The following is a 26,105-nucleotide window of genomic DNA, read 5'->3' as shown; positions in this document are numbered from 1 at the left end:
TAGAATAAATAGAATAAATACTGTAAATTCATTATTAACACGGTCTATTAAAAATCTTAGAATAAATACTATAAATTCACCACTGTCATAAATAAATATTTTTTATTTGATTAAACTGTCCACCTGGTTCTGTCCTTCCCCCCTTGGGTATTCATTATTGGACCTGTGATTCTCGCGACAGTTGTGAAGACTAGGACTTTAACAGGGTTTAAGAAAGAATTAGATAAATTCATGGATGTTAGGTCCATCAATGGCTATTGGCCAGGATGGGTAGGAATGGTGTCCAATAATTTGAGGGAATTATAACTACCCAGACATCTGGTGGGAAAGCAATACAGCAATCCATAATGTCCAATACGTTTTTGGAGTGCCTTGGAGAATTTTGATTGAGAAAGGGTAGGAAATAACTGTGAGGACAGTCATTTTGCACTTTTTTCTGAACAACAGGGAACAATTGATTATGAATGTGAAAATGGAAAACTATTTAGGTCAAAGTAATCTTGAAATCTAAGAGATAAAGATGTTCCTGGGAGCTGGTGGTTTCTCAAAGACACAATATTAAAGACATAACTGCAAACTATTTCAGGGTAAAAAAACAGAGGAAGAATAGTAAGAAATTAATATGGCTCCATCACTACCTTTTTAATAATTTGAAAAATCAAAAAGGAATCCTAAGAAGCAGAACCAAGGACAAATTTTGCTAAGAAGGAGTACAAAGAACAGCAAGAACACAGGGACAAAATTAGTTACACCTTTCAAGGGACATGAAAGTAAATAAGTAGAGGGTCTTTAAATACATTGGAAGCAATGGAAAAATACTTAGTGACAAAGAAAAGTAAAGATGTTTAAGCTGTTTAGTGCATATATTGCTTCAGTCTTCACTAAAAAAAGTTAATAGTGATCAGGTACTCAACACTAATCAATTTTAACAATAAAGGGGAAGGACCACAAGGCAATACAAGGAAAGAACTGATGAAAGAATATTCAGATAATTTATATGTATTCAAATCACCAGTATCTGATTAAAAATATCCTGAGATACTTAAGGAACTAGCTGAAGCAATTTCTGAGCCATGAGCAAGTGTTTTTAAGAACTTACAGAAACTGCTGGTTCCAGCATACAGTCTTGATCCAAGCAGTCTGGCTGAATTTTGTGCTGGCTCCTGTATTAAAAATGAAGGTAGTGGGGTCAGCTGTACAAGCTGCATTTGATCCTCGAGCTGCACTTTACTTTTTCCTTAAATGCACAATAATATTTTGAAATACCAAGAACCAAACTGATGTGTTCTTAAATGGTGCCTTGATATGCTGTTTCTGATTGGTTGCATATTCCTGTGTTTAATGTAGCATTAATGAAGCCCTCACAGTTATAGTCCATAGGGATTACCCCTATGGAGAACAACAAATAGGGTTAACTTTCACCAGATAGTACAAAAATTATTAAGTCTTTCTATCTCAATTAAACTTTTAGAGCATAAAGCCTATAAGTTCAAGGTCCTTGCAATGGCAAAGCAAGCCTGATTAATTACTCCTATTTCTCTTTGAAAGCTAGACCGTAGATACTTTTGCTTGTTACAAATTCTTTGAATTAAATTTGAAGCTTCCACCCTAATGAAGATTTTACAGTCTTTCCTTTCAACTCAGTAGGACAACCCCTAATATACACATGAAATATTACAGTACTACCCCCCTAATATACACATGAAACGAGCCCTTCATAAAGTTCTCTTACCAATGGAAGTGATAGATTCTTCACTTTTCAATTCTTCAGATCAAGACTTTCTGGAAGATATGTTTTTGTCCTACAGAAATTATTGAGCTCAATACAGGGGGTTATTAGGTTGAAATTTATTAATCCCTTCTGTCATTAGACTTGGAGAATCTATTTTTTCCTTGTATGTGCCAGTCTCTTTCATAAATATATACATATAATGTAACATAACAGCCCTTTTAAAGTATCTCCTCTAATTTGGGACAGCTAGAAACATAAAGAATGTCACTTTTAAAGTAAGTTTCACCCTCTCTTCTTTAAGATGATAGTCATGAGAATATAACTGATGCATTGATCACTAGTACTGAAAGTCTCACTGCTACCTAAAGATCACATGCTTCTCTGACTTTCCATACAGACTCTGATAAAGTAGTGACAAGGCTGACCTTTGGGGGTCTGGAAAACCATTGCCATGAGTCCTTTGATATTTTCAGGGAGCCTAAAGCTCTCAGATGTAGAGGATGGCATTCTTCAAGGCATCACAACCTCCTTTCCATTCTAGGAGATTCCTCACCTGTCCAATTAAGCCATCTTTCTGTCTGCAATGTGTGCAAAAAAAAAAAAAAAATGGAAAGCAGACAGGCAGGACAGTGGAATAATGAATACTTTAACCAGCTTTCAGGTTCCCACTTTCATTGACTTTAGGTATGAGCCTACATTTTTTCACACACAAAATTCAGTCTTCTTGTCCCTAACTTTGTCCCATCTTTATGGGACGCTGAGTCCTCCTTCTCCATTCCAGTGTGCATTGAAGAAGTTGCTTGAAAACTCTGCAGACAATTTAATCCTTTTGTATGACATCCACACATCTAGTTCTGGATCTTCCAATTGTTCTCTCACCTTCCATGTCTCAGTTTATCAGCTTATGTCCTATATATTATTTTAATCTTTTTTTCCTTCAGCCGCAAAACATCTAAGCCTGGATTCCCTGAGCTTCTATATGACTGATACCATCTTCACACTTCCCCTAATTTGTTTGTTCCAAACATGGTTCATCTTTGTAACTCCAGATGTTCATTTTCCCATGTTCATTTCCTGTCTTTTTCCTCGGTGTTTTGGAACCATGCAAAACTGCAGCCTAATTACTCTCCTGTAGATCTTTTTTTTTTTTAATTCCATTAGGTATTCTACTATTGCAGATCAGTCTACTCACTTCTCTATGTTTAAACTTCAGTGACACAGCAGGAATTGCTCCTGGACCCAGCACAAGCTGGGACAGATCACCTTCCCTTATCGCCTATTTTTCTAGTCAATAAAAATTCTATCAACTGCATGATAAGTGAAATATCTGCTTCTTAACATCCCTACATTCCAATATTTACAGCAAGATATCATTAAATCTCCATATACTCTGTTCTGATTTTCATGCTGTTTCTTTCCAAGTATGCCTGTCTGTGTGTCTAACCCAGGTTCTACACCCTGTATGCTTTTCCCCAGAACCTCTACCATCTGTAAAAAAGATGCAGTAGGGTACCAACTGGAATGTTTTCTATAAGGACATCAAACAGTAGCATGAAAAAGGGGCTTAGTACTGATCCTTGATGTATACTACTTTTTCTAGGAGTTCAGTTTAGTTTTCTCCAAGTGCCCCTTTTAACTGTGGTAATGTCACCCTTGTGCATATCCTAGATTAATCTAATACAGGTTTTGGGTATGTGTTTCATTCAGACACCACCAGGTGACTTCTCTCAGGAAATGGTTATATGACTTTTCAAGATCAATTAATGCTATGAGCAGGGTTTCCCTCTTTTTGCCATGTTTCTCCACAAGCAATCCTAATGCTGAGATCACATCGATTGATAACTTGTCCGACACAAATCCAAACTGATTGTCAATGATCTTTACTTCTCTTCATAGTCTGTTATCAGTAACTCTCTCCCAGATCTTCATTATGTGGCTCATGAGTTTCATGCTGTGGTAGTCACCTTGTCTTGTTCACCTCTTTTTCTTTTAAATATTAGTTCTAATGTGCAGTTTCTTCATGCATATGCAGGCATTTTTTCAGGCTTCTTGATACTGGTGCTTTCATACTTTTGCTGGTATGCCATCAGGCCACAAACTTACCTATTTTTTTTTTTGTATACCTCAATGCTTCTGCAACAACTTCCTCTAGAACTAGTGCTATTCAGAGATAATTTAGTTTTGTCACATGGCATGTTGCTCTTGGATTATCTTTATTCATAATCCTTGAAAAGTAATTAGTCCACTTTTCTTATTCTTGTTCTTACACAAATTTACAGTGCAATCACTAATGCAGGATCTAGTACCTTTAATGGCTAGCCTTTTAGTAAGGTAGAGAATGGCACCATCATCCACTACCATACATCAGCTTTGCATGTATTAATAAAACTTGTCATTCTCCAAAAGCTGCAAATCAGTAAGTAGTAAATTAAGCAGAAGTCAGTAGTATACACCAGTCAATCTAAGTATACATTTCCAGTTTCCATAGTTTCAAGGGGAATGCAATTTGGGAATGCATGACTAGTTCTTGCTTCTACTGAATTAGGATTAATATGATATGTGCTGTATTCTCTGTCAGAGAAATGTCTTTCAAAAACCTGCCATTTACTGTGGAACTCTGTGTACTGGGGATTTCTTTGCTTATATCCATTTTGTTTCTGATTGCTTTAACTTTTTAGTTTTTCTGTGTAGATTATCCCTAGTGCCCATTAGGTTGTTTGCGGGAAATGCTTTTTTCTAAAGGAAATCTGTTGTATTGTTAACTCATTCTCTTCCAGAACTGGAGTTGGAAGTAATTTCACTGGCATGTATGATTTTGCTTCTACCTCCTTTGCACCTTATTCAGTGCCCTCTCTATTTTATTTCTTCTGAAAGGTTCACTTTTCATTGTTATCCATTCTCTGTCAAGTTCTATGGAACTCAGTTCCCTAACAACTTCAGTTTGCAGTGTACTTGAAAAGGCTGACAGGTTCTATTTTTTTAATATGGATTAATCTCTGCCTAGTTTTTCATTCTCAGGGTAAATTTTGGTTGCTGTTCTATAAGTCTAGGAAAGTGAAACTGTACCCTAGCTTGGTTTTTCATTAGAGATACATGTCTTTCTAAAGAGATCCAGTCCTGTCAAACTTCAGTCACAGAGAGAAAGAGGGGGGAGGGAGGAGTAAGTATCTTTATTTTGAATTAACTTTAGGACATTTTAAAAGAACTTCCCTTATCCTGAGGAAGTACTTTTCTCTGTAACATGTTTAAATTCCCATAGTTTTTTGAACTGTCACTCATTCATATTGATAGTTTGTGTGAACTTTTGAGTACCTGATAAAGCAGCTTTCACTATCCTTTAAAAGAAGACACATATTTTACCTCTGAGTAAAGCAAGTAGCACAAAGTTATTTTTTGGTTTATTCTCAAACACTAACCTTCATGTTCAGAATATAAGAAATAAAGGGCTACGTTCCTCCTATTTATCCAAATTTATTTTCAGAAAGCCAATCACACTTTTACAGTATAAATATTATTTATGATAAAGCATGTAATATACATAGAGACCAGCCATTTCTAGTCTCATTTTATAGTAAATGATGGAGATAGGAGTCTAATCTTCCATCTGTAAACCCAGGGGTTTATATTTATAGTTCATGTAGTAATTGAAACTTCACACCAAACATTCCCCATACACATGCATGAGACAACAGATACCTACAACATATCTGCTTTATTAAATTCATTCCATATGCACTGGCCTATTCTTTTTAGCTACTGGTATTCAAATATTTGTAGTTATGCTAGTGTAAGCCACATGCTTACTGGGTGTGGTTCACAATCTCATATAATGGCATCTAGACCACTTACAACAAGAGATAAGAATAAGTGAGCTGTACAGCCTAAGTTGAGAGCCAGTTGGCTTTATAGTTCAAGCTATAGAGGCTCATGTACTAAGCTCTAGAGATCCCAAGTTTGGTTCTGCTTGCCAACAGTTACACTTGGAATTTTTCTTAATCTTGGTGTTTTATCACAGGAAGTATATCAGTAGATATTGAGGGTCTGATCTTTTTCACCTCTGTTGCTAAAAACAAGATAATTATATGTGAACACATCTCTTCTACTAGGGTGTAAAGCAATGCTACACAACTTTGGAAGCCTCAGGGGCCACAGCGATGCGATACAGCACTTGCTGAGGGCCATAACTTTAGTGTGGTTGCATATACATGCAAATATATATCCACATATATGTAAATAGCTTCTTTCACACCGACGGGCATAAATACAAAGATTAAGCCTTAAGCTATGGCACGGGACCCAAACTTGGCCAGTGTGAGCCAGTCAGCACCTCTCAGGCTCTGTCCACAAGGCTAAACAACCAGCACTTTCCACAATGCCCCAGCACTTCCTCCCTGGGGGCTAGAAATGCCAACACCTTGTACATGTCTGTTCCAGCCAGCCAGTCAGCTTGCGTCTTCCAGTTCTCACCCCTCCTGGGAGATGCCTTGCTGTTGTGGAGTGTGTTCCTAGTGGAGGCCATGTTCAAAGGCCACCTGCGAGCTGCATATTGAGCCCTACATAAACCCAAACCGCATCGCGGACTGCATACAGCCCATGGGCTGTGTGTTGAGTAGCCCTGGTGTAAAGAATATGTGATTATAGTTCCCCAATGAGTAGAATGACACATTTCTGGGGATCAATGACTGGAAGGTAGCCAACGTGACACCAATATTTAAAAAGGGCTCTAGAGGCGATACTGGCAATTACAGACCGGTAAGTCTAACTTCAGAACCAAGCAAATTAGTTGAAACAATAGTAAAGAAAAAAATTGTGAAGCATGTAGAAGAACATAATTGGTTGGACAAAAGTCAACATGGTTTCTGTAAAGGGAAATCCTGTCTTACTAATCTGTTAGAGTTCTTTGAAGGGGTTAACAAACATGGGGACAAGGGGGATCCAGTAGATATAGTATACTTGGATTTTCAGAAAACCTTTGACAAGGTCCCTCACCAAAGGCTCTTACATGGCCATGGGATAAGAGGGAAGGTCCTTTCTTGGATTGAGAACTGGTTAATAAACAGGAAACAAAGGGTAGGAATAAATGGTAAATTTTCAGATTGGAGAGGGGTAACTAGTGGTGTACCCCAAGGGTCAGTCCTGGGACCAATCCTTTTCAACTTATTCATAAATGATCTGGAGAAAGGGGTAAGCAGTGAGGTAGTAAAGTTTGCAGATGATACCAAACTGTTTAGGATAGTCAAGACAGAAGCAGACTGTGAGGGACTCCAAGAAGATCTCACCAAACTGAGTGATTGGGCAACAAAATGGCAAATGAAATTTAATGTGGATAAGTGTAAAGTAATGCATATCGGGGAAAAATAACCCCAACTATACGTACAGTATAGTATTTGGCTATGACAAATCAGGAAAGAGATCTTGGAGTTATCGTGGACAGTTCTCTGAAAACTTCCACACAGTGTACAGTGGTGGTCAAAAAGGCAAATAGGATGCTAGGAATTATTAGTAAAGGGATAGAAAATAAGACCCAGAATATCTTACTGCCCCTGTATAAAACTATGGTACACATCTTGAATACTGTGTACAGATGTGGTCTCCTCACCTCAAAAAATATATTTTGGCCTTGGAAAGGGTTCAGAAAAGGGCAACTAAAATGATTAGGGGTTTGGAATGGGTCCCATATGAGGAGAGGTTAAAGCGACTGGGACTTTTCAGTTTAGAAAAGAGGAGACTGAGGGGGGATATGATAGAGGTCTATAAATTCATGAGTGGTGTGGAAAGGGCCGATAAAGAAAAGTTATCTATTAGTTCCCTAAATAGAAGAACTAGAGGACACCAAATGAAATTAATGGGGAACAGGTTTAAAACTAATAAAAGAAAGTTCTTCTTCATGCAGCGTGTAGTCAACCTGTGGAACTCCTTGCCAGAGGAGGCTGTGAAGGCTAGGACTATAATAGAGTTTAAAGAGAAGCAGGATAAATTCATGGGGGTTAGGTCCATAAAAGGCTATTAGCCAGGGGATAAAATGGTGTCCTTGGCCTCTGTTTGTCAGAGGCTGAAGAGCGATGGCAGGAGACAAATCGCTTGATCATTGTCTTCGGTCCACCCTCTCTGGGGCACCTGGTGCTGGCCACTGTCGGTAGACAGGATACTGGGCTAGATGGACCTTTGGTCTGACCCAGTACGGCCGTTATTATGTTCTTATAAAACTAGTTATATAGTTTTTTGAGAGAAAGAGAGAAGGAAAGTATGTGGGGTTATATTCCTGAAGGTAAAGGAAAACATATCTGTCTTTGAACATTAGCTGTGTCTTTAAGGATTCTACTTAGTCTCCAGTGCTAAAATTTAAAATCTGCTGGGTTTAGTTGTCTTCATCTTAATGCTCTCTGCTTATGTAATGGATTTATCTTTTAACAAATGTGTATAATAGAAAAAGAACTCTCAATTCATAAGCAAATGTTATAGTCATGAAAGTGAAAAATTATTAGTGTTGCCTTTGAGCCAGTTATGCCCCATATTCTATTCTAGTGCCTTACAAAGAATTATTTTTGTCATTAATGATAGCTTGGCACACAATAGAATGTGAGTAGAATATGGCCCTTGGTATGGAGAAAATGTGTTCAAGCTTCTCCTAAGCACCACAATCTTTACTTCCCACCACCTCTGCTACTACTGTTTTCAGCCTCTCATAAGTAGGGACAGGTGGTTGTTTTAATCTTTTAAGAGGTTGTTTCATACCTTCACAGCTTCAGATATGAAATGTGTGCAGTTTTGCTAGCCAGGGAGGAGAGAGAAGCTAGGGATGTGTGGGAAGCACCCTTTGTGTGGCAAGGAATCCAGCTCCACAAGAATTCATGAGAACATAAGAAACAAATATCTGTCTAGCCCAGTATTCTGTCTTCTGACAGTGGCCAAAGCCAGGTGTTCCAGAGGGAATGGCTAGAATAAGTAATCATCAAGTGATCCGTCCCTTGTCTGGCAAACCGAAGCTAGGATCAGGGCTAACAGCTATTGATGGACATGTCCTTCATGAATATACCTATTTCTTTTTTGATCTTTGCTTTCACAACATCCTCTGGCAAAGAGTTCCACAGTTTGAATGCGACTTTGTGGCACTGAATGTCGAGGCAGGATTTGGGTTTTGGAAGCAGCCATAGGCGGAAAGTGTTATATTCCTGGTCTGGGGACTGACACCAGCAAAGTTTGTGGACAAATCTCTTTCCTGTTCCCACCTGCCAACTCCATGTACTCCCCCATGATGCATTTCCTGGCTCTGTCTGCCACCCTCTGTGATTTAAAATGGCCTGGGAGCTCTCTGCTACTCACTAAGTGTGGCTGCCAACACATCCCTGTGGTCCTGGTGAGAGTCTCTTTATGTTGGCTCCCCATTCTAAACGCTCCTGTAGCCAATGGAAGCTGAAGGGGCAGTGCCTCTGGGCAGTAGCGCCCAGAGACCCTTTGCCCCCATCTACAGGCTGCTGCTAGAGGGGGAAATCCCAGGTAAGTGCTGTACCGCACAACTCCTCTCAGCCCCAAACTCCCTCCTTTGCCCCTTGCCCTACCGCTCCTCCAGTCCCCAAAGTCCTTCCCAAAGCGTGCATCTCCTCCAGCACCCCAATCCACCGCCCCATCCCAAAGACTCAACCCCAAATCCTCACCCTCTATAAACCTCCTTAAGGCTATGTCTACACTGTCAGGAAAAGTTGGGAAAAGATACGCAAATTGTGGCTCACAATTTGCATATCATTTTCCACTTTTTTTTTTCTGAAAGAGGCTTTTCTGAAACATGGCCTGTCTACATAGAGCCAAATTTCAGAAAAAAAGTCCTCTTTTGGAACATCCCCTATTGCTCTCACTGATAGGAATACAGGGATGCTGAAAGAACACATCTGCTTTTTCAGAAACTGTTCCTCTGGTATTCTGGAAAAGCTCTGCAGTCTAGACATAGCCTAAGTTATCATCCATTTGAAAAAAAAAAAAACCCTCCTGTGCAAGTAGCTTTTAGAAGAATAGTCGCCTTCATTTTTAGCCAAGGAAATCAACACCATTCTTCTCTTTTAACTGAGGCATCCAATTGAGGCCATTTTTCCTCTGTCATTTCAAGATGTTAAACTAAATTAATTTACATTCACATTCCTGCTCGCTTTTCTCTTTAATCTGCTGGCTATAACTGTTTTCTAAATCTTATTATAGTTTAGTTCAGCAAAGTATTTAAAATATTGGTAAATCTGGAGGGATGTATCTGTTTTTTTTGTTTGCATCTCTGCCATTATCTAATGAGATTTATAAAAAAGATACATTTGTTTATACAGAAGATTAGTGCTCAGAAATAAATATCAGAAACAATTTAAAAGACTGTATTTAATCCTAGAAGATATAATGATCAGGTATTAGGATTCTGAACATTCTCCTCAACCCTACTTCTAGTAATATAGAGAGAGTGGATATATATTAATTTCATTTAGTTTTTACTTTTTATTATCTGTGGTCTAGGGAGGAACATTTCATGGCATAGCATTGAATCTGTTTTTATTACACAGAGTTCACTATTCTATCTTTAAAAGTAGGGAAAAAATGCTTACAGATACAAGGCTGTTGAATAGGTAAAAATGAGAAAATTTAGAGAGAGAGTAGATAACAAAAATAAAATATGACTCTAAGACAAAGACAATAAACAAAAACAGATATCAGTCTATCTTTAAAAAAAAAAGCCCCCTAATCTTCTGAATAACTAGTAATGTGGACTTGGTATTGCTCCCTCCTAAAAGATATAAAGTTAGTCATATAAATGGCTGTTATATATGTTCTATCCCTGTTTCTCAGTAAAGAATAATACCAGTTACATGGAATTTTGTCTGAGTCAGTATTGGGAGTTATTTTTCCTCTTAGCCTTCTTATTCCTGATTGTCCACACTTTGAAAACAGTCTTTTTTAGGATGTTTACTACATTTTGCCAAATTTCTCCAGCATGTTTAAAAGAAAGGTTTAAAGTGGAAAAATATAGTGAAATATTGCATTTTTTTAAATTAATAAATCAACTAGTTTGGATAAAATAAGAATTACTTTGAATATTCCTTCAAATTTCAAAGGGCACATCTATATGCGTATTTCAAAATAAGCTGTTTTGGAGGAAAAACTCTGAAATAGCTTATTTTGAAATAGCGCATCTACAGAGCAAATGTCCATTGAAATAGCACTGAGCTATTTTGAAATAGAGCATCTACACTCACTGGATGCTGAATCACATTTAAGGCCACCCAGAAGCACTTCAGCTGGGGCATCAGGCTCTCTCTTCCTGGAGCTTCTGCTCAAGGCTATCTGAGGCTCAAGCTTAAAGGCAGCGCACCTGCTCATCTGTGTCTCAGATTCTTTTCCTTTGCCTACTTCATTGAGGGACAGCAAGAATTCTCTGTCTGCTATGGTTGCCCTGGCAAGCATCTCAGCTCTCTAGATGTGGAGCCGGACCTACCTCCCAGCAGTCAATGGCTCTTATATGTCTTGGTGCACCTCCTGCTGCAGTTTCTGAGGACTGCCTTCCAGGTCCTGCAGGAACAGGATCCCCAGTTCATTGTGGTGTAATTTCTCTCTGCTGTCTGGGTCTGCTCATTTAACTTGGCTCCACTTACCCTCCCCTGCACTTCTGGCAACTAGACATCAGTTTCGACTGATGGGACCAGATCATCCTGGAGTGGTAGGACAAAAGATGGTGAAAAAAAGACAAAGTCACTGGTTTGGCCAAGAGGCTATCAAGTGCTGACACTTAAGCTACTCCTCCCTGTACTGCTGAGCATCTCCTGCTCTTTGCCTTGGAGCAGCCTCCCCAACCTCTGGGAGTCTCCTGCTTGCTGTGCAGGGTAGATAAGGGAGAAAGGGGGCACTGATGTCAAGGTGCCCCCTTTCCTGCCCTGAATCCTATCTCCACAGAGCAAAGAGGGGACACAACAGGACTTGGGATGGAGTTTGCTGGCTGCCCTTGGGAATGGTGCAGGGCTAGGGCAGGGGTGAGCCTGCCATTTCCCCACTGCACTATCACCCAGGAGCTACCTAAGCTAAGTAGTGCCCAGTCGGAGCCCACTTCCTGAAACGCTATCCCAAGTCCCTGCCCTGAGCATTCCAGCATCCAAACATGCTTCCAGAGCCTGCACCTAGAACCACCTCTGGCACTCCAACTGCCTTCCTCAGGTTCAGCTCAGAGTCTTTCTCCTACTCCAGATCCCTTAATCCAAGACCAGTGCTTACACCCCAACCCACTGCCCCTGCTTAGTGAAAGTGAGGGAGGACTGAATGAGCAGGGGCGGGGCCTCAGAGAAGGGACACAAAGGAGGTATTTGGGTTTGACAAAGGTATTTGGGTTTAAGGTAGATCTTGGATTGCTCTTAAATTTGAAAAGTGATCTCATGCTTAAAAAGGTTGGAGACCACTGGTCTAGATCTACAGAAGAAGATAATATATGATCAAGTACAGGAAAGATTAACTTATTTGGTAATCGATTACTGCATTCAGATTTCTAGTTAAAAGAACATGCCAAAAATGGGGAGAAGGAAAAACTTTCAGCTTTTTGTTTAAAAAGAATTTTCTTGGTTAAAAACCTTAAGATTTTTGTTTCTCAGTTTCCTATGAAAAGAAGATCCTTTTTATGAAAAAAAAAAATCATGTAGTCAAAAGTCAATTTTTCATAATTTAGTTTTGACTTGAAAATGGAAAAATAGTCTTATTTTAAAGTTATGGATGGTCATATCAATTGAGACTTCAAAAATATTAACTTACTTTGTAAGGCAAAGTTTTTAGGTGTTCAGCAGCATGCACCAGTGTCTTCTGTAAGGCACCCAAAATGAGGGTTTTATAATTAGTGACCATTTCAGAAATGTTGTTGTCAGCAAATTAGTGAGCCAAATTCTCTTGGCAAGGGGAAATGTAAGATGTGAAAAGAGTAAAGAGATTCAGAATACTTGGTATCTTTAAACAGTAAAGGTACATCTACACTGCAAGACTATTTTGAAATAGCTAGCACTATTCTGAAATAACTTAGTCCATGTCAACACAGCAGGCAGTTATTTTGAAATACTGTCAAGTATTTCAAAGTCTGTAGGACTTCTTACTCCAATTCCTGTAACCTTCATTGTACGAGGAATAAGGGAAGTTGGCGGAAGAGTGCTCTATTTCAAAATAAAAGGAAAAACTATGAAGCACTTTAAAGACAAACAAGATGGTTTAATAGGTGATGAGCTTTCTTGGGCCAGACCCACTTCCTCAGATCCTTTTGTTTTAGCAAGATCAGACTAACACGGCTACCTCTTTATTATTATTTCAGATAAGTGCTGTGTAGATGCTCCCTATTTATTTCAAAATAAGCTACTCAATTGACATAGCTCAGTTTGGGTAGTTTATTTCGAGTTAAGCCCTGCAATTTAGATGCACCCTAAGGGGGCTAAAAATCTTCAAAATCTTTGAAATCCAAATATTAGATAGCGCAAGCTAGGCAAACAAAATTTGAGCTACACAAAATTACTGGACACTTTTGAAAATTTGACCATAGATTTTTGCTGTTCAAACTTCAATTCTTTCTTTTTAAAAATATTGACATTTAACATGATTACACCCAAAGTGTGAGATGAAAATACTGATGGTCATACCAGTGCTAGAAAGTTTGGACTTCTATTATTGATGTTAAAGCTTTTTTATGAACATGTAGATGACTGCAGTTTGTAATATTTTGAATCCAGACGTGGGCATAAGCAATAACTTTTTCTTAAATGCAAAAAACACATGTTGAATATAAAGAAAGCTTATTGGTAATGAGATGCAGCAGCATACACAAATGACTCAACCAAGTATTTTGTCCTAGAATGTCAATTGATGGTTATAGATTATAATGTGTTTTTGGTTTTTCAGTATAATTGTACTGTATTTTATTTATGTATTTATTTTAGGCACAGAAGGGGCAGTGTTTGGGCATTCTGTGGAGACACCCCATATCAGAGCAGAACCTTCCCAAGATCTCAAGTAGGTGTTCGTTGAAAGAGTTATTTAAAAATTATTTTTCCCAAAATCAATTAAGAAATCTTGCTTTGCATTTTTTATTTAAAAAGTAATCTATATCATTTAGGCCATTAGCTTATATATACTTTATTGCCCTATTCCATGTATCACAAATGATATTCACACTAAATTCACACTTATTTACTTTTATAATATAACCTTCACCGATGCCAAACTAACCTAAATCATTGAGTTTGGGATTCATACATACACTAAAAAAAAAAAAAAAAAAAAATCTGTTCTAAACTGATTTAATCCAATTTAATTCAGAGCTGTCTAGCAGCATGAAGCCAAGATATTGTTTGTTTATGAGCTATTGCAGGAGATATAAGCCAAAATGCCCATGGAAGGTAAACTAACTCAGGTTTGTCCTTCAAACAATACTTCTGTGGGTTTTTTTTTTAAGATTTTGTTTTTTTCCTTTCTTTTGGAATTCATCTTTAAGACCGTCTATCTCTCAAGATGTACTCAAATCATTCTGAGGTTGTTGTATGTATATATGGATGTGTAAAAGTACAAAATCTGAAGTTTACTAGGGACCTTATATGATTAAGAAAAACATAATTTAGAATGATTTACTATAGAAGCCTTTCCATAAAGTTTATATGTGATTTCACTGGTAGATATTAGTAATTTACATGAATGGTGGAAAAGTGAAATTTAAATGTGAAACAGTCAATCATACTACAGACCAAGGGATTTTTTTGTGATCTTCCATAGCTATACTTACATCCAAAGTTTGCTGCAACTCTTCCGTGGTTTCTGCACATTTTAACCTCTTCTAGCTAATCCTTAGCAGCATTTAGAGTGTCTAGCTGTTCCCTGGCTTCCAGAAGAGTATTAGATGAAGCTACCTCTGCATTTTGAAGAATCATCAAACTGACATTGACTTTAGTAAGACTATGCATAGTCATACAGCTTGTAGGACTGGGGCCTTTATACATTTTTCTCTCTCTCCCTCTCTCATATAAAATGGAACAGACTGACCAAACCCAAGAATTTAAACAGAACATTTAAATTTAATATAAGGATTTTTGGCGACCTCAAAGTGCAACACCCTTCCACCCCCCCTTTCCTTCTGCTAAAGACTGTTGTCTGTTTAGAGTAGTTGTTGTCAACAGTAACCAAGTGGGAGGATTACTAAACACAAGGAGGGCAGCAGAGATTGAAGAGAAACCACAAGTTGCTGTTTCAGAAACAATAGTCTCATGTGAGGGAGAAGTACTTTTGCCACCCTAAAGAACATGGAGGATCAAAGCAGATGTACTTTGTCAACATGCTGTTTTATGGATGTGATTTTAAGGATTCATTTGAATAGGGCTGTAATCTCCCTGATGCCTCTGAGTGCAAATTGAATTATTTTTTAGTTGCCACCACATCCCAATACAAACTCACATCTAAATTGCAGTCTTCTGTCAACCTTAGTTTTCTTTTGGCATTATTCTTTTCTGTGCTTCTCCCTTCTACTCAAGATCTGCCAAATCAACCATTCCCACAAATCATTTATTATCATATGTGCTGCAGTTAATGGAAATTTCCCCAACATTCTTCAGCTAATCTTCCCCTTTTCTTCTAATACCGGATTGATTTAGGACCTGTCTACACTAAGGGGCATTGTTGAACTAAGATATGCAACTTTAGTTATGTGACTATCATAGCTGGAGTCGATATATATTAGATCAAATTTCCACAGCATCTCTACTGCAGGGAGTCGACAGGAGAAATTCTCTCATGACTCCCCTTTTGCTTCTCAGTCTAGTCGAGTACTGGAGTTTATGGGAGTGCAACTAGTGATTGATGTAGCAGGTCTTTACTTGACTCATTTAAATCAACCCTTGGGGGATCTATCCATATGGCGCTGATCTTCTGATAAGTAAAGACAACTTCAAGACAACTCAAAGAAGGATGACGCAGAACCATAATCATTAAATAAAACATTTCTTAAACTAAAGTAACTCTTACTTTACACAACATTTCAGACCAATAGCATTAACTTACAGTTTCATTACTTTATTCTTCTCTTATTAGATATGTATCTGTTAGCTACCTTTGAATGTTCACTGCTATGTATTCATCAGGGTTCAGTTTTATTACATTTGAAACCTCTGAAGTGATCTAAACAGTACGGCTATGTCTAGACTGGCCCCTATTCCGAAATAGCCATGCTAATTTCCAACTTTGGAATAGGGTAATCCGCGGGGGATTTAAATAAACATGTCCGCTGCTTTTTTTCCGGCTTGGGGAAAGTCCTGAATAAGAGATCCTCCGGAAAAGGGCTTTATTCCGGAGGATCGCGCCAGTCTAGATGCTTTTTTCCGGCTTTTCCCCAAGCCAGAAAAAAAGCGGTGGACATGTTTATATCCCCCGTGGATTTCCCTATTCCAAAGTTGGAAATTAGCATGGCTATTTCGGAATAGGGGCCAGTCTAGACGTAGCCTACAAATTTCAGGGTTTTATAACTTGTCTTTATGTGAAATCTGGCAATATATTTTAGTCTAGCACAGAAGATACTGGACAATTTTCTAAATAATGACCTTGAATCTGCAGCAGAACCCACTACTGAAAAGAAAAGATAAAATTATAACAATATATCCTATAGATGATACTGAACTACAAAATTGGAAGATAGCCCAGATTTTGACACCCAGTAAGGATTTTTTAAAATCTGAGAGTTCGGCTTAGTTCTTGGTAGACCAAGCAACTGGTTGCAGAATTCATATCAGTAGCTTGGCTTACACTCTCAATACTTTCATCCCCTCAGAATGAAGGGGTGTTCAGACTTTGACTTATGTCTAATATTAGCTATTAAAATGTTCACTTTAAAATTATACAACATGTCGTTTTAAAACAAGTGCCTATTTGTCCCTTCTTTTATGCTGTTTTTCTCTTTGCATTTTTTCCAAATCTAATTAGCCAGCTTTTGCTAGCAAAAAATGTTTTCCTACAATCCTTAGTGAAAGCTGATAAACCCCTTTAGATCAAGTCCATTGCCCAAAATATAATTGAATCTGACTTTCATTAGCTGAAAAATGCAGAATAAAAGAATCGTGCTTTAGAATGAGTCAAATGAATTACATTTTAATAATTAAATCTCCAGATTTCTGTTGATATCTTTTCCCACAAGAATGCTGTGAAGAGAACTAAACTGCTAAGATTATAGCCCCAAAATATTGGTTTTAATGATGATAATGCATTAAAATATGGTGCATTAATGGGTAATATCTATGCACAAAAGGGGCAGCCAGTGGTTATATGCTGATAGCTGTGCCCTGAATCACCTTCTTAATAAGGGGGTAAATTACTTTGTTGTTGTTTCCTACCTCTGGGGAGAACTAGAAGATCAAATTTAATAGCTTTTTTTTCTTCTATGTCAAGGCTAGTATGCCATTGACTATTAGCTAATCCTGAAAGCTAGTGCTGGGCATAATGAGATGGAAACTGATCAAGCAGCAAGAAACAGATAAAGCTCGTAAGATCTCATTTTCACTCTGATCAGTATCAAAGATACACAAATCCTGCAGAATAGTTTGTAGATTTGTGGAAAACATAAATCACATGACATTCTCTAAGAGCCTTTTTTCTAAAATGTTGCAGTAGTTAGCATGCTAACATAGCAATGTGTCCTCTCTGTAAAAGCTTGAGGCCAGAGAAGGGGTCACACAGGAGTTTTGTCACGGAAATAATCAAGGTTGAGAGAAGCTAGGCTGAGATGTTATTTGAAGTTGGCAGGAAAGCAGTGATCTTCTGTTCACGCAGTTTATGCATGAAAAACTAACAAACCAATCTTCAACAGAAGAGGCTACAGACTGAGACAGTCCAAGCCTCAGCTTTTTAAAAAATATTTATGCAGGATTTTAATGTCTATAAACTATTGCCAATCTCCTGAGACATTACCAGAAGGATTTTAGTGACTTTCTAGTTCTGTTTTTTTCCCCCACAAATTGATTTCAAAGTGATATGTTCTTGTGTTGATAAAAATCAATGTTTCTAGACCTATCTCTAATTGATATCCCTCTTCATTTTCTTTCTACTTACAGGGTGTGTGTGGGTGTGTGTGCATGCTATGACCATGTCCCACTGTATGCTCCATTTTCCCTGGTTACTATGACTTGTTAGTTCTGGCTTTATTTAAGACTGACAAATAGTTTCCAGAACATGCTCCTGTTTTTACATGCTTAAATTTTTAAAAAACATTCACTTCTTGGGTCCATGTTTAGGACCTTTAATCTAAACCCAGAATTGACTGTTCTTTGGAAAATGTGGCCCAAATCCTTTCTTCAGTTTGAAATTATCAAAGAGTGAAAAATATCCATGTCTCCTAATGTTAAAAAAACACCCGACTTTTTTGTCATAGGCCTTTAACAGAAACAGCTAAAGCATGAATTGCATTATAGTCCTAGTTCTCACCTACATACTAATATTTTAAACTATGTCAAAATCCTTCCGGAACATGCTTAGCGACAGTTAAGTAAACCGGTTAGCAGAACCAATTGAAACTCCACTCTCTTTTTAAGTTCAATGGCACTTCATGATTCTCCTCACTATCTTGACCAGGAGGCATGATGCTTTAGCTGCTACTCTGATTTCTGTGTCTTCTCCAAGTTCAACTGTGCAAGGTACTGAGCACTTTGGCTCCAATCCAACAAAGAATTGTCCAACTATGCCAAAAGGATAACAGGAGACAACAGATATGGATTTAACCAGATCACAACTATATTATTAGATGTCTAGGTCTACCCAGCAAACACAAGCATGCAAGATAACTCTATGTTCATTCAAATAACTACCCAAGGCTTCCACCTGCCTTCTTCATTTTCCATCCCGGTCTCCCAGCCAGCCCATGGCTTGGATCCTACCATCCACTTGCCCTCATAGAAGGTTAAGTTGGGCTATAAGAAGGGAGACTAGCTCTGTGCTCTACCAATAATTGGAGCTTCAACCTTCTCCCTCAACATGTTCTAGTCCTTTAACCAGTACCTCATTTGTAACTCCTATTCCATACTACTTATCTGGTAACTAGATGCCTTTCCTATATACTGGACATTTGCCCCACACAAAATTAGTTACAATGTATAGGATTTAACCCGCTTACCCCCTCACTGCAATAAATCCTCGCTAACATCCAGTGTGAAAAAAAGGGAAAAAACCACTCCACCTAGTTCAATCTGATGGTGAGAGTTAGTTCCTTTCCAACCCCCTTAAAAAACAAGCAACTAATGCAATACTCATGTTGGACCTAACAAATTCTGATATTTGCCACCTCAAGAGAAGGAGGGTGGGTCCTGCTTTGCTTCTTGTTTAGAGAAAGGGATACTAATGCCAGTGCTTGCACCTTTCAAAACCTTTCCCCTTTACATTCCTAGGGGATGAGTCAGCATTGCCAAGTTGATGTGTCTCACCTTTTTGCAACAATTTCTGACTACCTTCCCCAACTCCTATCTGTGAACTACAGTTACCATCCTCTGACAAGCCCACACAATGCCATCCCTTCCACTTCAGGTGTGATGTGATCATTTAAGAACATGCTTAACTTCAAACTTTTGAATGATCCCATTGATTTCACTGATGCTATTCCTTTGCTTGAGCCAAGGATATACTTTAGTATTTTTGGAGCAGAGCCTGAGTGCTCAACATCTCACAGGATCAAGCCTGCATTGGGAAAAAACAGCAAAAATTTCAAAAAAATTATCATGCTTTAACATCAGGAGGAAATAACAGGTGCAAAACCACTCTTTCCTAATCCTATGATTTTTATCTTCATTCTTCCAATTTTTGCTGAATTTGCAAGCTCTATTTTTTCTTTAAAAAAAAAGCATGTTTGCTCTAAACTTACAATGTAAAAAACCGAGCTACTGTTTCAATAACCTAGTATATCAGAAACCTGTCTACAACCAAACAATAGCAACTAAACAGGAAAACGTGAACTTCAGACTAGCTGGAATCATTTTAAAGCTAATGTTATTTAAGCACAGAAGATAATTGTTTTTCTTTTAAAAACAAGGATGTTACATTTTTTAAATATAAATGCAACATTTCAACTTAAATGGTAAAATCAGCAAAAAACAGAAAATGCCAAGCTTGGGCTCTGACAGAAACAGCATTGCTAGTGAAACTTTAACATTTGCAGTTCCTGTCTTTTGTGATTTTGACTGTACAGGCTTAATGTTGTATTGATGTAAGAGGCTTTTTTATTTAATTCACATTTTTTCCTAAATCTTAATTTGTTATATTTTTCTTTAGATACATTTTCATTCTAGTTACTCTTCTTCACAACCTATTCATTTACTCTATTTTTTTCTATTGAATAATGCCCATATTTATTCACAGTATTCCAGCTGTAGTCTAACCAGTACAGAGTAAAGGGGAATGATTATCTTCTTTGTCAGTGGCTCAATTAAAAAAAAAGAAGAAATGGCCATGTGGCTCCCGGTTGCTAGCATAGCCTGCTGCTAAAGGTCGGAAAGAAATGTCTGGTCTCTGCTAAAGATGGTACCTGTCATAAGGAGGTAACTGAAAATAAATTGACTTACCAAATCTTTCCTAACTCTTGTTTTAAAAACAGAGGTTGGGTTGAATACAAGTGCAACCAACTGTAGAGTCTGTGTTACAGGTTCTTCTCTGTGCTGGATAATAGAGCAGGTTGGGAAAAACTTCTACAGAGCTATTGTCCATGCCATTTCATCAAAATTGATATGATTTATGAAATTGTGTCAATTTCCCTGAAAAAATTTTTTGAAGGAAAAAAACTGGGAAAAGAAGTTCCAGTATTGTCAGATGTTCTATTTCAATGAAACATTTTGATTTATGGTTTAGAAATAACTTTGTTTTAAAAATTTTAAATGTGTATTGTATTCTATTTTAAAGTAGAATATAAAATAAAAAGTCAGAATCAAGTTAGAACTATAAGACTAGACAGGAATTTAGTAGATTGAATCCAGTCCCCTGCACTGAGGCAGGAATGAGGATTATCTAGACCATCCCTGCCAGATGTTTTTCTAACCTGTTCTTAAAACCCTCCAATGATGCAGAATCCATAACCTCCCTACGTAATTTGTTCCAGTGCTTAACTACACTTATAATTAAGAAGTTTTGCCTGCTGTCTAACCTAAATCACTCTTGTGCAATTTAAGCCCATTACTTCTTGTCCTGTCCTCAGTGAATAGAGAGAACAGTTTATCCTCCTCCTCTTTATAACATTTATGTACATGAAAACTGTTATCATATCCCCTCTCAATCTTCTTCAAACTAAGAAAACAATTTTTCAACCTTTTATCGTAGAGCACGCTTTCTAGACCTTTAATCATTTTATTTGTTGTACTTTTGAATGTTCTCCAATTTGTCCATATCTTTCCTGAAGAACTCCAGTTGCAGTCTTATCAGTGTTGAGTACAATGGAAGAATTACTTCTCATGTCTTACTCCTAATACATTCCAGAGTGGTGACTGCTTTTTTGAGACCGTATTACACTGTTGACATATAGTTAGTTTGTGGTCCACTATAAATGTACTGTTTATACCACTATCCTACCCATTTACAAAGATATTGAATGACAGATTCCTATGGGACTCCACTAAATATGTCCTTCTAACTTGACTGTGAACCCTTGATATTCTCTTATTAAGATTTTCCAATCAGTTGTGCATCCAGCTTTTAGTTGGTAAATCAATGCTCTATTTCTTTAGTTTGCTTAACAGAAGGCCACCTGAGATACTATCAAAAGCCTTAATAAAGTTGAGATCTATCATTATTTTCTGCTTCCCCTCTATCCAGTAGGCTTCTTATCCTGTCACGAAAGGTGAGTAGGTTGGGTTAACAGGATTTCTTCTTGACAAATCTATGCTGATTGTTACTTAGCACCTTATTATATTTTAGATGATAAAAAATTGATTCACTATTTATTCCATTTCCTTTTGGGGTACCGTAATTAAGATGACTAGTATACAATCACCTGAGTTGTGTTCCTTTTTTATAGATAGGTACTATATTTGCCTTTTCTAGTCCTCTGGGCTTTCTTTCTTTCTTTCTTTCTTTCTTTCTTTCTTTCTTTCTTTCTTTCTTTCTTTCTTTCTTTCTTTCTTTCTTTCTTTCTTTCTTTCTTTCTTTCTTTCTTTCTTTCTTTCTTTCTTTCTTTCTTTCTTTCTTTCTTTCTTTCTTTCTTTCTTTCTGCAAAAGTTTTCAAAGGTAATTGCCAATGCCTCATATCAGTTAAGTCAGTTCCTTATGTATTCTAGGAAATAGTTCTTGAGGACATCTAACTTACCTATATAATAACTCCCTCTCCCCTCGGATCCTACCCCATTTACACTGATGATAATTGTGTTCGTTATCTGATTTCTGTTAACCTTTTTATTGAAAATTGAAGCAAAAAAATGCATTTAACACTGATTTTCTTCCCCACCAATGTAGGTCTATTAATATTCAAATGTTCAGTTACTATGATAATGCAGATCCGCTATTGTGAAGTAATGAATTGTGTAGTGCAATTAGAGTTCAGCGACTTGATTTCTAGATTAATGAGAGTTTAGTAACTATAAAGGTGCCAATGACTTGTCCTACAGTCAGTGATATTTGTTATGAAGGTGGACATCACAGCAAATGGTACTGACTGCCTTACTGTTCTGATACTAAGTAATAAGGGTTCATCTTTATTTAAATTTATTTTCAGAGACCTGTAAAGTTGAATATGGAAAGTATCAGTGAGAATTTCATATTTACAGAAGGGTTTTCAGATTGGAGTTCCCACTATTTCTGTAGGGAATCCACTTTTAAGGTCACAACACCTAAGACCAGATTTTGCCTTTGAATCTATGTGCACTGAAATCCAAGTGAGCAGCATGTGAACATCTAAGGACAGATTCCAGACGTTAGAGAACAGCTGTTGATCAGTACATAGAATTAGGGCTATCTGAGTCCAATTTCTCTGAATTCCAGTTCTAGAATGAGCCATGAGTTGTGCAGAATCAATATCTCTGCTTGTCAGTGTTGATTAGGGCCACTTAAATATATTTTGCAACTCTGTTTGCATTAGAGCCTGAGGATCCCCCTGGATAAACAGTTCATTGTAAATGTAAGATTGATAACATCAATCCACTGGTTGCACAAGTGTCTCGGTGATTCAATTTATTAACTAGGGACCCTTCAGCCAGTCTTCCCAGATCCAGCACAATGGAATATTGAAAAGTAAAGGTCATATGTCATTTCAGTTAGTGTCACAGGCCATTTGGTCTTTGAACCAAAATAGTGAGATTGGTTTAGTCGGGATAGCTGTTCAGTCTGGAATAGGCAGATTAAATTTTTAGAGACCATTGTTTTAAAAGCATCCGTCTATTTCTTGCTACGTTAAGATGTCTGTCTAATAACTGATCTAGTACAAAGATTTCTACTCTGTCATATCTGCTAGTTGTCTTGGGGGAAAAAATGGAATCATATGACTAGGAATCACTCACAGAAGTAAATTCCATTCTGACAGGCCATTAGTAAATTTGAAAGGAAAGCAGATTCTTGTTATGGTATTCAGAAGAGACCTTTGCTGCCATTTAAATTATGCATTTTTAGAGACATGAATATAGTTACATGGAATCTTGCAATAGGTTTCTGGCAAAGATCAAAGCGTTTAGAAAATAAGACTGAGACAAATAACAAGTGTTATTTTACATCAAGGTTCTGACTATCCCCTGGCAACACCTACCGAGGAAAATCTCTCTCTTATCATGTAGGCTCTTACTTTTCTAGTTGATAGTTTCAGGTCACACAGCTCATAAAAATCTTTCCAGATATACAATAATTGAAAAAATAATAAAATCACTGAAGTAACTGTAAAAAGATAAAAAAAAATATTTGTACTGCTAACTGTAAAAATTACACTGCAGTCAACCTATTAACCTTTCATCAGATTGATGAAATTAATAATTTCAATTAACTGTTTAAATTCTTTTATATTCTAAAAATGCTTGAATTTCCTTCAGCTACTCAGAGACATACAGTATTAACAGCCTCTTCAGAAGTTCACTGTTCAGATCATGTAGATTCATACAATCAAATCACTTACCAGTTTCATAAAATTGATGGTATATTGACTAATCAGGTTGAAAATGCAGTAGACAATTCTGAGTAGCACCATGGCATCTTTACTGCAGATAATTGTTAGTGATCCTATAAAAAAGATTACAGAGTAGTGAAAGATATAACCCAATACAGGTCAGCATATGCAACACTATACCTGCTACTGGAAAACTTCCAGGCAAAATCAATTGTGGTTTAGATTTTCTGAAGCCAGCAGGAATGTGTATTTTTAATGTTATCCATTCAGTGAAATTCATATAACAGGGCAGTTTCATCCTTCTGACTAAAAGGTGATACAAGTAACACATAACATATATATATATATAGATTATAGAAAATAAAGTTCTAAGTAACATTACGCACACTGAATTATACTGAGAAATAAAACAAACAGTAATAAACAGTCATAACATTTAAGCATGCCATTAGTCCAAGCATTTTTGAAAATCCTACTCCATAACATTAAAAAATCTAAATGGATTATATGTATATTTCTGCAATACTACTTAAATATTTAATCATTTCATGTTGGCACCAGTTTGATTGTAAAACAGTCTGTTGCCTCAATCCTGAAATTATATCTGCACCAACCAAAATGAGTGTGTTTCTGGATCAGAATGCTCAACTCTGGCCTAAATTTCCTATGAAAACAATTTGCATTGGCTTTTGGTTACTGCAGGAGAATGCAAATTGATGCTCAAAAAGAGAGATGTCAAAACTGTAGAATAAATTTATGATCATTACAAGATATATATTATACTGTTCTTGGTTCTTGATTTACAAAAATGGTGAGAGCGAGAGAGACTGATGATAAACACATAGAATATATAACTAAGTATTAGCGATTTCTGTTTCCATATATAACAACATAATGCATATCTACATTCTGGACTGGTGAAAGTAGTCATAAATATTTTACTAGCACCTATCTACTTAAACAAATAAAAGGAAAAAAGAGAGAGTTGATTACAACATAAAAATAAAAATACTTTCCAGTTGCCTTTTATGTATAATAGCAATAATAGTATAAGCACAAAATGATAAATGAATGGATTAGTCATGTTTTTCAAATCTAAAAGATAGTCTTTAAAGAGAGTATATATTAAATAGTGAATCCCATGAACTGTCATTTTTAACCATAAATATTTTAAGCTTTTTTCCTTACTTTAGAGGTCCCTCCCTTACTTCCATTTCCTATTACAGGCAGTCCCCGGGTTACGTACAAGATAGGGACTCTAGGTTTGTTCTTAAGTTGAATCTGTATGTAAGTTGGAACTGGCATCCAGATTCAGCCGCTGCTGAAACTGACCAGCGGCTGACTACAGGAAGCCCGAGGCAGAGTTGCTCTGCCCCGGGCTTCCTGGAATCAGCCGCTGATCAGTTTCAACAGGCTGAATCTGGACGCCAGTTCTTACATACAGATTCAACATAAGAACCTCAGGCGTCCCCAAGTCCGCTGCTGCTGAAACTGATCAGCGGCTGATTCCAGGAAGCCTGGGGCAGAGCAACTCTGCCTCGGGCTTCCTGTAGCCAGCGCTGGTCAGTTTCAGCAGCGGCTGACTTGGGGACGCCTGGGGCAGAGCTGCTGGGTTTCTCCAGTAGCACCGCTCCTCGGCGCTACTGGACCAACCCAGCAGCACCCAAGCTGCTCTTCCCCGCGCGTCCTGATTCAGCCGCTGCTGAAACTGACCAGCAGCGGCTGAATCAGGACGCCTGGGGCAGAGCAGCTGAGGTGCTGCCGGGTTGGTCCAGTAGCACCCAGAGCGGCGCTACGGGACCAACCGGCAGCGCCCCAGCTGCTCTACCACAGGCGTCCGGAGAAAAGCCTGGTCTGCTGGGGGGGCACTAGCTGCACCCCCCCCCCCAGCAGACCAGGGTGACGCGGGCGGCGGACTGAGACGCACCATGGTCCCGCCGCCGGGTCCTCCGTGACTTTACTCCGCGTCTCCCTGGTCTGCTGGTCTCCAGCAGACCAGCAGACCAGGGAGACGGGGAGCAAAGCCACGGAGTACGTGGCAGCGGGACAGCCGCAGCACGTCTGCTCCCCCCACAGCAGACCAGGGAGACACGGAGCAGCTTTTCTCGCCCCAGAGGACGCAGGCAGCGGGACCGCGGCTCATCTGGGCGTCCCGCCGCTCACGTCTTCCTGGGCAAGAAAAACCCCATTAGTAACTGCGGATCCGACATAAGTCGGATCTGCGTTACTCGGGGACTGCCTGTATTTGGACCTTTACCTTAGTGACAACCATAATTAATAATCAGGATTAACTATTGC

At 38.0% G+C, this 26,105-nt stretch overlaps 1 protein-coding gene across 1 annotated transcript in view; it reads left to right on the top strand.

Moving 5' to 3' along the window:
• Positions 1-26,105, top strand: part of SGCZ (sarcoglycan zeta) — an 820,580-nt gene that overhangs the window by 770,543 nt on the left and 23,932 nt on the right. The window contains exon 6 of the mRNA XM_075930376.2: positions 13,660-13,732. Coding sequence (XP_075786491.1) covers positions 13,660-13,732 — 73 coding nt within the window. The remainder of the gene's footprint in view (positions 1-13,659; positions 13,733-26,105) is intronic.

Source organism: Pelodiscus sinensis, chromosome 4, assembly GCF_052426305.1.
Source record: "Pelodiscus sinensis isolate ZL-2025 chromosome 4, ASM5242630v1, whole genome shotgun sequence".
Classification (NCBI taxonomy): Eukaryota; Metazoa; Chordata; order Testudines; family Trionychidae; genus Pelodiscus; species Pelodiscus sinensis.
Note: the sequence above shows the minus strand (reverse complement) of the source record. Positions and strands in the feature narration are given on the sequence as shown.